Source organism: Cephus cinctus, unplaced genomic scaffold, assembly GCF_000341935.2.
Source record: "Cephus cinctus unplaced genomic scaffold, Ccin1 Ccin1_scaffold0123, whole genome shotgun sequence".
In the NCBI taxonomy this organism is placed as follows: Eukaryota; Metazoa; Arthropoda; class Insecta; order Hymenoptera; family Cephidae; genus Cephus; species Cephus cinctus.
Window position 1 is genome coordinate 483,341 of NW_014332857.1, and position 11,527 is coordinate 494,867.

At 40.0% G+C, this 11,527-nt stretch overlaps 1 protein-coding gene and 2 long non-coding RNA genes across 5 annotated transcripts in view; 1 reads left to right on the forward strand and 2 right to left on the reverse strand.

Moving 5' to 3' along the window:
- Positions 1-556: 556 nt before the first annotated feature.
- Positions 557-6,311, reverse strand: LOC112493648. 2 transcript variants are annotated; one of them, XR_003058178.1, is made up of 4 exons: positions 3,503-3,592; positions 3,301-3,433; positions 1,249-1,515; positions 557-1,168 (listed from the first exon to the last, which is right to left on the reverse strand). It is a non-coding gene; the product is annotated as an uncharacterized LOC112493648 (long non-coding RNA). The 2 variants fall into 2 exon arrangements; XR_003058177.1 differs by lacking the exons at positions 3,301-3,433; positions 3,503-3,592 and adding exons at positions 3,855-4,136; positions 5,940-6,311 and having other exon boundaries at positions 567-1,515.
- LOC107274881 lies at positions 4,010-5,206 on the forward strand. Of its 2 annotated transcripts, none has more exons than XR_001539560.2 (3): positions 4,010-4,150; positions 4,262-4,553; positions 4,631-5,206. It is a non-coding gene; the product is annotated as an uncharacterized LOC107274881 (long non-coding RNA). The 2 variants fall into 2 exon arrangements; XR_001539559.2 differs by having other exon boundaries at positions 4,014-4,155.
- A 3,689-nt stretch (positions 6,312-10,000) lies between the features above and the next one.
- LOC107275185 (integrin beta-PS) overlaps positions 10,001-11,527 on the reverse strand; it is a 5,025-nt gene continuing 3,498 nt past the window's right edge. The window contains exons 13-15 of the mRNA XM_015755044.2: positions 10,948-11,137; positions 10,738-10,877; positions 10,001-10,677 (exon numbers count right to left, since the gene is read on the reverse strand). Of these exons, the coding sequence (XP_015610530.1) occupies positions 10,600-10,677; positions 10,738-10,877; positions 10,948-11,137 (408 nt within the window). The 3' untranslated portion in view covers positions 10,001-10,599. The remainder of the gene's footprint in view (positions 10,678-10,737; positions 10,878-10,947; positions 11,138-11,527) is intronic.

Sequence of the window (11,527 nt, forward strand, 5' to 3'; positions counted from 1 at the left end):
CAAATGGTAATATATATATATATATATATATATATCTGAGATGACTTTACTACGTAGAATAGTTAGGGGATTTTATATTGCGTCATTATATCTACAGATGCGTCTGATTTTTACTGTACTATATACGTATGTGTTCGTGTGTCGTTGGATAATCGGTACCTGATTTTCGTGCCAGCTCAGATAAACCTTATGGATATAGTTTGAATGTGGCCGGTTTAGATAAAATATCATGGAGAACGGAGCCAATAGGTTCGTCTAATAGGAATAAACAATGTTATGAATTTAAACGGCCCAGCTTGGCGCCGCCATAACCCTATATTATCAAATTACGGTCTTAAAGCCCCGCGAGCTGGGATACTGCGACGCGCATGCGTCGTAAAGTTCTATCTTAACGGTAGGGGAACCCCCCGACTATTTCATTTGGTATTATTTTTATTCTGTTTATGAAACTTTATGTACTACGGGTAATCGAACTAGTTAGTGTACAACTGATAAGGGGATGAATATTCATTTTATTTAAAATGGCGTTTCGAGTTATATATGTATATATATATATATATATATGTGTGACATTAAAACTTGTGTAATTTTTATAGATTAGGTTGTGCCTAAGCGAAATTTCTCATCTCCATGACAATCGCTGGTTAATAACGGTTCGTCTTAATTAAATTAGGATTCCATCCAGGCCCCTTTTTTTTCCACCAGGGCGTGTCCGTCTTCCCGGTCCCAGAGAGAACTGACGGGGTCCAAGTCTGGAATCTCATGAAACGGCAATCTTAAAAACGCCATCTATCCTAGAGACCGAAGGAGGAGAAAGAATGAAAATATTTTTTTTTTAAATATTGTATCCATCTTATTACGTATGCGATATGTAAATAATTAATCTGTTCGTATGGGATCGTTTTCCTACTGATTTGTGACGTCCACGCCCTTGTGCCACATCTACTAACTGGCTGATCTATGCCCAAAGAGAGGCCCCATCCTAGAAACGCGTATAATATTCACATCTTTTATAACTGTAACGATCGACATCAGGCCCCGTCGAGTTATCGTAGTGCCTGGCCCAATTTTACGATCAGAGCCCAAACACCAAGAGCTTTCTTAATTTTCAAGTAAAATATCCAAGCTTTCCATGGCGTCCTTACGTCGTATTCATAAAGCGGCCATCCTGAGTCCCAACTTTTTATTAATATTCAGGGACGTCGAGTAAACGGGGGATTCATGGTAAAACTTCATTCTCTAACTTACCTGAATTCAAGTATCCCCCTATACCACGCCAGCCGTTAACCAAGTTAATTACGGTGAAATATGACTGATTGAAATTTCAAATGGTCCTCGTATTTCAACAGCTATACGACTGATATGGATACACTGTTTCTCATTTTTTCAAATAATTATTACAAGGCCCTCCAACTTTTTTTTTTTATTTCCTCATATTCTTTCTCACCCAATCGGGTAACTGTAAGACCCAATCGCCTTGCATTACTCGGTACAACTTTTCCAAATGTCCTCCATCTGAAAAGTAAAGAACTTGATCAATTTACTAGTCTGATTAGTAATCATATGCGTAGGTCGATCGAATCATTGACTATACGTGATATGCATACATAGTGTATATATATGTATATATGTATTTGCAACATATAGTTAGTTATATGAAAAGTATATGTATATAAGGCAATAAATAAAAATATATTGGGACAAGGGTACAGTCATTCAAGCATCCAAAGTACAAATGTCGAAGTTAACGAAATTTTTTTACAGTTGGGCCTGGTTGGCATATGCAATAAGGCAGTGAAACATTCCGAAATTCACAGGGGAATATAAATGCTTCAACGTTCGGATCATAAATATTCCATGTTATGTGAATTTCGTCTGGTTCCAGAGGATTCAAAAAATTGCATCCCTACCGATCCGGACACGCGACGTTGAACTACAGTAACCCGTAGAATTTTTTTGTACGCCAAGCAATTAAGTCTGGTTAATAATTTGATCGATGGATATCGAAAAACGTATTGATGCTTTATGGTAACAGGTGGTATATGGAAAGATCAGAGAGACCACCCTGTGTACCGACTATAGTAATTCCTCCTGATCACTCGTTTTCGAGGGTAAAATAAGTCCCAGCGGATGGGACGGTCGGAGGCTCTTTGGCCATTTTACGTCCAATAATCACCCCTAATTTAATAACCCCAAGGGTTCTATCCTGTCACTGTGTCGTTACCGGGCGGAAGTTGGTATAAGAATAATATAAAGAAGAAATAACATCCGCAAACCGACAGTGAAATTATTATATATATATATATATATATATATATATATATATATACAGATAAATAGTCAGCCATTAAATCCATAATGGCTTATATTTCTCTTAATTCTACAGTACTAAAAATGCTACAGGTCCATTCACAATTGCTCGCCCTGCTATGAAATAAAACGATAATTTTGTTACAGTAACAGAATCCATGTGAAATTTGTTTCAGATACAAAATTCAATTACAATAAGAATGCAAGTGTGTTGAATTGGCCAGCGAAAAATATTTTATTGGCCAATAACGATCCAATAACCGATCAATACAAGATGCGAAATAGGTTCAATCTATGGCAGAGACTGTGAATTATATATTTTGTTCCTTTTACTTGATCCCCAATCGCTGCAATCTTTCCTGTGCCTTAGATTGTTTGGATTCTATAAGACTGGCTTTTCAGAAGAGGAGCAAAGAATTGACTGCAGGCTGGCCAACTGTCTGACAATAACGTGAGATTTGTTATTTATGTCTTTGGTGAGGCGACACGGCGTGTGGGTGTCGAAGCCCGGTGCGCACCACAGGAGCCCGCAGCGTGCCTCAACGAAACGACGTTAAGAAACGGCTTGGATTCGTACAAAAGAAGACAGAAGCGAGGAGTAAAATGAAATTTAAAAAAGAAAAGAAACTTATATATTCTTATTTTCCATCGAGTTAAAACACCAGATAAGATTTCAATGTTGGCTGTAAAGGTTAAGAAAATTTGACGCTAACACTTTCCGTACGCCGGAGCGTCTTAAAATTATTTGAATCTCCCGCCGTAAACAAGGCCGTTCGTTATTGACGATTAACCATAGTCCTTTAAAGTGAATCGAACAAAAATATTATTCCCGTAATAATAAATGCCTCATTTTTATTCTATATGTAAAAGTCAACTGCTCCTACGTCTACCAGTTAATCTTATGCTCCGAGTTGTATCCGTAACGCAAAGTATCTTTGTCTTTTATCGTGAAACATAACCTCACAAAGTTATAGCGCTATTCAAACTCACCAGCCGTTTCTCATTCGCGCGTTACTTTGCGCAGCTCGCGCTTTATTCGGCAGTCTCGCCCGGCGGGGAGCACAAATTGGTGCCTGGCCGAATCTTTACGGACCAATTGCAGCTGTTCGTTTCCAATTGGCGACTGTAAGCAAGAGAGTAGCGTACAGTGGTAACTATACGTGTATATTTTAGGAAATAATAATTTCCTTACAGTAACAGGAAATCTATTTTTTCTTGCTCCCTAAGCCGAAAGTACCGTCTTCCCGGCGGGCATTTGAGTCCGGGAAGAGCCACTCTTGTGGCCTGCTTGCCTGCATATAAACAAATGCAAACAAGTGAATGTTCAATCGTAAACTCTGAGCGCCTATGTTTTTACTCGACTCTTCATAACCGTAAATTTGTAATGTCAGTTGAACAATGAAAAACGGGAAGACGGTACTTTTGGCTTAGGGAGCAAGAAAAATAGTATACGACCCATGGCCAAAAAGTTAAATGAATCCAACTTTCTAGGGTCGTAATATACTATTGTTGTTTGTACAGTGACGGATAATTTTATATAGTACCAAAGTACATTGCAGTTGGTACGTGCTGCTTTCCAGCCACTGACTGCCAACTTCAGATTGTAGGTTAGACGTAATGCGTACACGCGCAGTATAATACCGCCATTATCTCAGTGTCCGTTGGGATGGCAGGATTGTTTTAAATACTCAGCAGGAGTCACGGTTCCCTGCGGTGGCGTGGTCTTCATCCAGATTATTTATTGATAACCGTAATTGTCCGATGAGTGGGAATAAGATTGCTTCATGGTTTCATCTTAAACGAGCCTGGACCAATCATTGGCTAACCTAGAGAAATCACAGTTAGGTTATGACAACCTTACGGAATGCATCATTGCCATTTGAGAATTTATTACTCTCACATACGTGGGAGAATATATTATTGGATTTGTAAGAAAATAAAATGTTAACAGGTAAGACGGTAGCGGGATATAAGAATCCTGAGAAGCAGTGAGAGTGGTCCAGAGATCAAGAGGATTCTGGGAGTAAATGACAGAGCCCGTCGGCCGCCCCAACCCTCCGATTATTATTTTGATTAATTTCTACCGTCATTCGGTAGCCAAGATGGCCTCAGGTAGATTCTTGGAATCCTACTGTTCTGCTATTGGCACTAGTATTTATCCAGAAGCCCTTGGAGAAGTTTTTAGGCAGATATTCAAGATTTGGTCCAGCAAGAGCCTCAGGCTCATTTAGGTATAATACGAGGTAAAATCTTTTAGATCATTTCTATGTAGTTCAATCTTCTATTTTTATTGAACTTTTCAACCTTTTTTTTTTATAAGCATCACGTATGGCCGCGCATGCCCATCTGTCTGGAATACAAGATTCACAGCATCCGTACAAGCTAAAGCATCACTCTGTAAGAGGCTCTAACGTGGCTGAACGAAGTTCCTGAAGAAATTGCAAGCAGCCATCATCCTGAATCTCCGGTGGAAGGATAATTCGGTCTAATTCCGTGGTCCAGGATGATTTCAGCTATCTCCGGTAATCGGCCAGGCCCGCCTTGCGCCACGAACCAAAACCAGTAATAGGATGAAATTAAGAGGAGACGTGCCCTTCGCTAATCTATTAATTCCTTAGACTAGACGGCATTGGGCGTTGATTTTTAATCCCGAATTAGAAGGCCGGATAATTTATAAAAAAATTTCAAATAAGAAATAAATTCAAAAAGATATTCAATGATAGTACCTACATAAGAATTCTTATAGGAATTTCAAATCGTTTCGGAAACATTCCAAAAAGTTTAGTCTCTTAACTGTTATCCCTATTGTCAAATTTTTTACCGTTATACACATATGTATACTATAGTACGTAATAAACGTCAACTAAAGCCAGTGCACTTCTGTTTGGGCCTAAAAGAATGCGTTTCTAATTTACTTTTCGTATTAAGATCCGTTACTCGTTACAAATGTCATTAGATAGATCAGTAAAATGCTAGAGGCTCTTTATCGTTTGATTTATTTAGGCGCGTCCGTGCACCCAGAAACCGAGAGTACATTCCACACGTGTCATATTATCTTTGACTGCCACTCAAAGCTAAATTGTTTTAAGATACCCACGCGATGGCAATTAGGTGGCCTGATACAAGTAGTCTAGTACCGTTAGCTGAACTGGATTAATTAAGGATTAATTAAAAAAGTTCTTTAAAAAATGCACCAGCAAATTTGCACTGTAAATATCTTAAAGTCCATCATTAGGAACTTACTGCAGCGTAAAAGATAAATTTTAATACTCGCTCAAATTTCCATTAGACATCTTAAAACAACCCTTGAGCATCTAATCATCCAGAGGTATCCCATCCAAGGACATCAGTTGGATGGAAAGTGATCCTCAGTATGTCTATAGTATATTGGTTAGTTCTAGAAAGCTTTGGGTGAGTCATTAGGAATGCGATGGGGTCCAGTATTAGGGACAAGTCCTTATCAGAATGCCAGAGTGAACATTTGTCCCGTGTCCTCTTATCACTGCTACTTATACCACTATGGCCGCATTGCAATAAGTAAACGCATCCATCTTCTAGAACTTCTCTGAAGGATCCTAAGGACGGACCGAGGTGAGCGAATGATTTTAGAATGATTAGATTTTATATACCTCTCTCAAGAAGACCTTATCTCCACAGTCTCTTTGCCTGGCGTTATCTTCCTTCCGAAGAACCTTGCACCAGCTGTGAGTACCCGTGGTATCCTGATTAGGACTAGTCGGTCGTAAAAGATTCGAGGTTGGTACGTTATAACCGCATGCGTTTCCGTATGCGTTTTAACCTTTAACGTTTACCGGATATTTCAGACTGGAGACTTAGAGGGGGCCCAATGGGTCTTCCCTGGGACTGCAGACTAATCAGGCGTTTAGGCGCCGCGACATAAATATCTTCAGGAGTCCCATCCACCTTAGGGTCTCAAGCCTTAATCTTCGTCTTCCTGAGGACTGAATAGTATAGTACAGTACAGCCTTGAAGACTCGCTTCCTCCAGGATGCTGTTAAATAATTTTTTGTTAAAAAGCCAAACTATTTTTAATCAGTTTATTATTCTATGCAAACAAGCATGTTGATCGGCGGATCGGTTGTACTGAGATTTAATGTATTTTTTGTATTTTAATTATTCAAAATTTTAACTGATTTTAAATAACGCCAAAGATCAAAACTATGTTTGGCGCTCTCGTATCAAGACTTACTCTCTGTTCACTCATCCTCAGGGAGTGAATCCGGCGCTGGTGCTCATTACCGTGATTGGCAGATTCAATTAACGGGCATCTTGGGCCGGGCTTCACGGCGAGGTCGGGCCGGCTTAACCCCAGCTAAATATTATTAATAATAATCAGCTCATTACCGGCTCCATTAATTATCCAACCAGTCAAGGAGTGAACCAGATTCAAGCGGCACCGTGATTCCCGTGGAATCACGGTGGTCCAACGTAACCGTACGTTCTCCGCACCGCGGAATAGGATTATGAGTAATTTGTTGTGTGTAATTGGCTCGAGGAACTTGTTAAAACGAATCCATCAATATCTTGTCTGGGCCGCAGAACCCTAACGTCAAGTAAACCGGGTCGTTATTCTAATTAAGCACGTGTCGCCTAGAAGGCCAATCCCATACAGCGCCATAACCAATTGAAATACTTGGTAACATTTTTTTTTTTTCGACCACACTAAAAATCCCTATAAAAATAATATCCCCATACATTCCCGATCAAATATGTTCATACACCCACCGTTCCGTAGATTATCATCATTATTGTTATATCAGACTGATACATAAAGACTCAACGGTTCGTTACAACAGGTGGATTTTACAGATCCAAAGCGTCAGGTTCATAAGCCGCCCGTTGAGGGTTCATTGAGGCAGTATAGGAACCCCGTGTATTAGCAAGCCCTCCCTCTAGCCCCCCTTCCAGGTACCCCTCAAACTTCGTATAGATCGAGAAGTGGATGTAATATTAATCCATTTAACAAACTCATTACCGATGAGATATTTCGAGCGTTTACCGTGCGCAGCGCAGGTCCGCGCGCCGTGCCGCGCGAACGCTTCTCCTGGGGCCCCGGGTATTAGCGGTTGGCACCCCTGCGGTTTGATTTACGGGCGCGCACTAACGAGCCCCGGCACCGTGGTATCAGCGAAGAGGAGCATCGCCGACCTGAGCAAAGCAAGACCGAAGTATGGCTGCAACTGGGTAGCTAACCCTGACCATACCATATGCACCGTATAGTACGTCTGGCGTGGTGGTGATGCTTGGGGCCCAGAGGCTGATTGGCCCGTATTTGGTTATAATTAAGGCCCCGGCGGCAACCATTAGCGACCGCGCGCTGGACAACATTGTTCTACAAACTAAAAGAGCCGCGGCGCGTAAATCAAATTGAGTAAAGAGCCTGTCTTGCGATTTAGACGTGGCGTCTAGAGACTTTTACTTTTTATTTATAATTTTGATCTTTCAAAATTATACTTGGATAGAGAGAATGTTTATGGATGGATATATGGATATATATATATATATATATTCTTGTATAATTTATCTTTCATTTTGTCCGTATATAATCTAGAAGATGAGTTTAGATTATCCTCTTGGGAAATTACGTCTCGGTACGGTGCGTCGTAGGAATTGTCGCACGTGCGAGAATTCTTGGCTTAATGTCGCCCGTTGTATGTAAACCACAGGTGAAAGTCTCTATGGTTAATAATGATTTCCTAATTCGGTGTGGTTTAAGTATTTGTTGGGGTCTGATGGTTTTAATGGCCGTAACGTGTACGTCGGCTGAAGTTAATTTTATTGTGGAATTTTCAATGAGAATTTAATACGCGACATGTTTCACGCTTACCTCGTATTGCGGATACTGTGTGATCGTATAACGGGTGTCACTTATCTAGGGATCTTTTTTTAACAATACACACGAATATGGCAACAATGTTCTTGGGTTTCGTATAATTGGCACTATGGGGGCACCATGGGGGCAACTTCGTACTGTTCGGTTCTGACTTTATCCTCTCCTATACCTCTTATGGCTGACTACCTCACGACATGGGATGAAGAGATTTACAATGTTCCTGGCCGTAAAATAATCAATAAAATCTGCGCAAAGTAAAGAAACGGACGTGCGGTTGTGATTTAGTGCGGAGCGCCGCGCCCGGGTCCTTCGTATCGACGCCATTTCTTTTTATAAAAGGCTTAAGCTCCGATTACGGCGTAAACCTTTTTTTTTTTTACATAGGTCTGGTACTTATTGATTATACGAGGCATTCGTGTTGAGAATTTAATATTTTGTCACAATTTACATATATGCATTGCGTGTACGATTGCTTTTTTTTATACGTAGTACAATCGAGTGAGAGAACTAAGAAATTTTTTTTTCAGTCCACTATATTTTCACGAAATATTTCGTGTAAACAGATCATAAGGTTTTGGGCCTGGTGGGAAAGAGTAGGTCGCCCTAAGGCCTGCAGTAGGAGCAAACTGGTGACGAATTTACGAGCATCTTACGAGCTGCCTTCTTCGAGGACGAGAAACGATAAAATAAGTTTGCGATACTCAAAACAATCGCGAGAAACTAGTATCGATCCCAGTAGGAGTCGGATCGGCCTTCGAATTTGATTTATACCTGATTATGGAAGAATCCACACGTTCGACCCTGCTGACAAGAGGTCTTGTTGCTTGTCCAATGAAAAATAATAAGGCGGTACTCGCCGTGTTGGATAAATATAGTCGTAAGAATTTTGTTACAGGGCGTCGATTCACTTTTAAAATGATATAAGTAATACGTACAGTATTTTTGGTGAGTTATCCATTTATATGTATACGAGGCAGTACAGCTGTTGGTTAGAAGAAGGGGACGTCCTGTTTGTTTTATTAAAGGGATGGTAAAGATCCGCGGCTCTGATTGGCCGTCTCATTATGCGGCAATTAAACAACATGGCGCACAACTGGATTAGTTCCTTCAGTTCCCATGGCGCTAGTTGTTGGAACACCTGGAAGGCTTCGTGGAAAATTACTGCAGGCAATAGTAAGTAGTAGGTATGCTAATAGGGATTGGATGTGATATGAAAATAGTGTAATTTTAAATGTAGAATTTCCTGCGGCAATTATATTTAGATTGGAGCTAGTTGAATTCCTATGAAAACACCAGAGGGACGTTGGCGGTTAGTTCTTTACCGTGTAGTAGGGGAAACTTACCCTTTATGGGTTTAGTTAGCGAGGAGTTGGCGTGCCTGACTTGCAATTTCATTCGATCTATTCAGCCTATAATTCGACCTACTTCCAAGAAAAGTCCTGGCGCAAGGACGACGCACCGGCGTCGAAGGACAATAAGGAAACGGGTCCTGGATTTTTTACCTTTCGATATATCTAACGCTTTCTACGAAAAGCTTAATAACTGTGTACATCGATCGATTGGACAATAACGACTCAATCAAGAAGCTGGATACAGGAAGGAGATTTGATTTGAGAATCCCTTCAGGACCTTCGTGGAATTCATCCCCTTTTCGATTTTCGATTGATACATCAACACTTACAATGAGCCCTTTAAGGATATACGGGTTGGTTAATCTTTATAAAAAATATTTCACTAGGATCATGCACATTGTTAATAACAAATTTTTCTATCTATCGATTAAATAAAGAATTATTGTAAGATTAACAAAAAAAAAAGATTAAATGAGTAGAATAATTTGAAATTATTCAATCCTCTTATATTATCAATGTATAAATAATTTGAGCGGAGAATCACGCCTGCACATTGGCAACCCGTTATACGTGGTCGCAACGTAACATTATTTATTTGATCTTAATCGCACCGAGTTTCACAAATAATTATTTTTACATGCCGTCAATGGATAATTCGTTACGGCTCTAACTTAATCACTGACTCGTTCTACCAACCGGAGATTGATTCTAAGACAAAGTCAATTAGTCTTGGTGGTTTCTTTCCGAGTGAGCGGGTATTTAGATTTTCTGCAGGCCATCATTGAATTTTCTCTTCGTTCGTAGAAATTAGAGCACAAAATCATGTGGTACCTGATACTGTTTCATTTGGGCGTATCCAAAACGTGCGACTCTACGGGCCAATTGTATTTTTTTCGAGACAGAATATTCCGGGAAGGAAACTCAATCGGGTTTGCGGTAATTAAAAAAAAAAAAAAAAATGTTCTGGACCAGCAAACTCGATTCAGCTAACCCCATTGTTGCATGACTCGATGAGATAAAATATTGAAGTATGTTTTTTTTTTAACTTTCCAGGTAAACAAGGTGCACTTTCCAAATCTGAGATTATTTATTTTTGGTGCTATTGTTGAACGTCGGATTGCTAAAGGTGCTTGTCGCTTGTTTGTACAAGGGATTGTCACTCTGTAAATGAATTAAAATTTTCAACAATTGAAATTCATAAATTATTTCATCGAAACTTACCCGATCCCATTTAGCCAACGCTCGTTCATTTTCAAACTTTGCATATTCACGCTTGTCGTGTACGTATGTGCAAATTTTCCAAATTAATAAAATCAAGAAGCCAAGGATCACCGTGCTCGCAATCACGCCAATTGCTATACCTGTGAAAGAAAAAAAAAAATATTTCTTCAAAACTTATTCCTTGACGCTTCAACAATTACAGTATCTTACCTAGAATATTCACAGGGGTAGGACAGTCCCTATCTTTTTGAACAGTAATTTTGAAAATTTTTAGATCACCGCGCGAACCTTCTTTATCTTCGTACTTAAATACAAAAGTGCACCCTGCGTCACTAGGAACTCTACAAATATGTGCACCAGTCTGCGGATCCATTATCGGATCCTCTTCCACCTTATCGACCTACGAATTAACCAATTTATAATTAAATAATAGTATTTTGCGATACAAGTGCGAGAAAGCGAACTTTACAGGTAGGCGGTGAAGTTGGTCGCACGAGTCGCACACGAGTAACACAACGGTACGAGCCGAAGGTGAGTGCTGCTTGTTTTACGAGTGCGGCGAGTATGACAAACTTCACGACCTGCGTGTAATGTTCGCTTTATTGTACCAGTATCGCATAATATTTTCTGTAACGAATGCATGAAAAACGCTACTTTTTGTGCCTCCAAAGTGACTGGAACATCTCTTCGTTGGAGGAGGCAGCCATAAGAAGAGCAAGGAAGGCTTCCAAACTGAATGCATTTCGTGACAGCGCGCGAGAACAAAGTTTACTTTATCGCACTAGTTCGA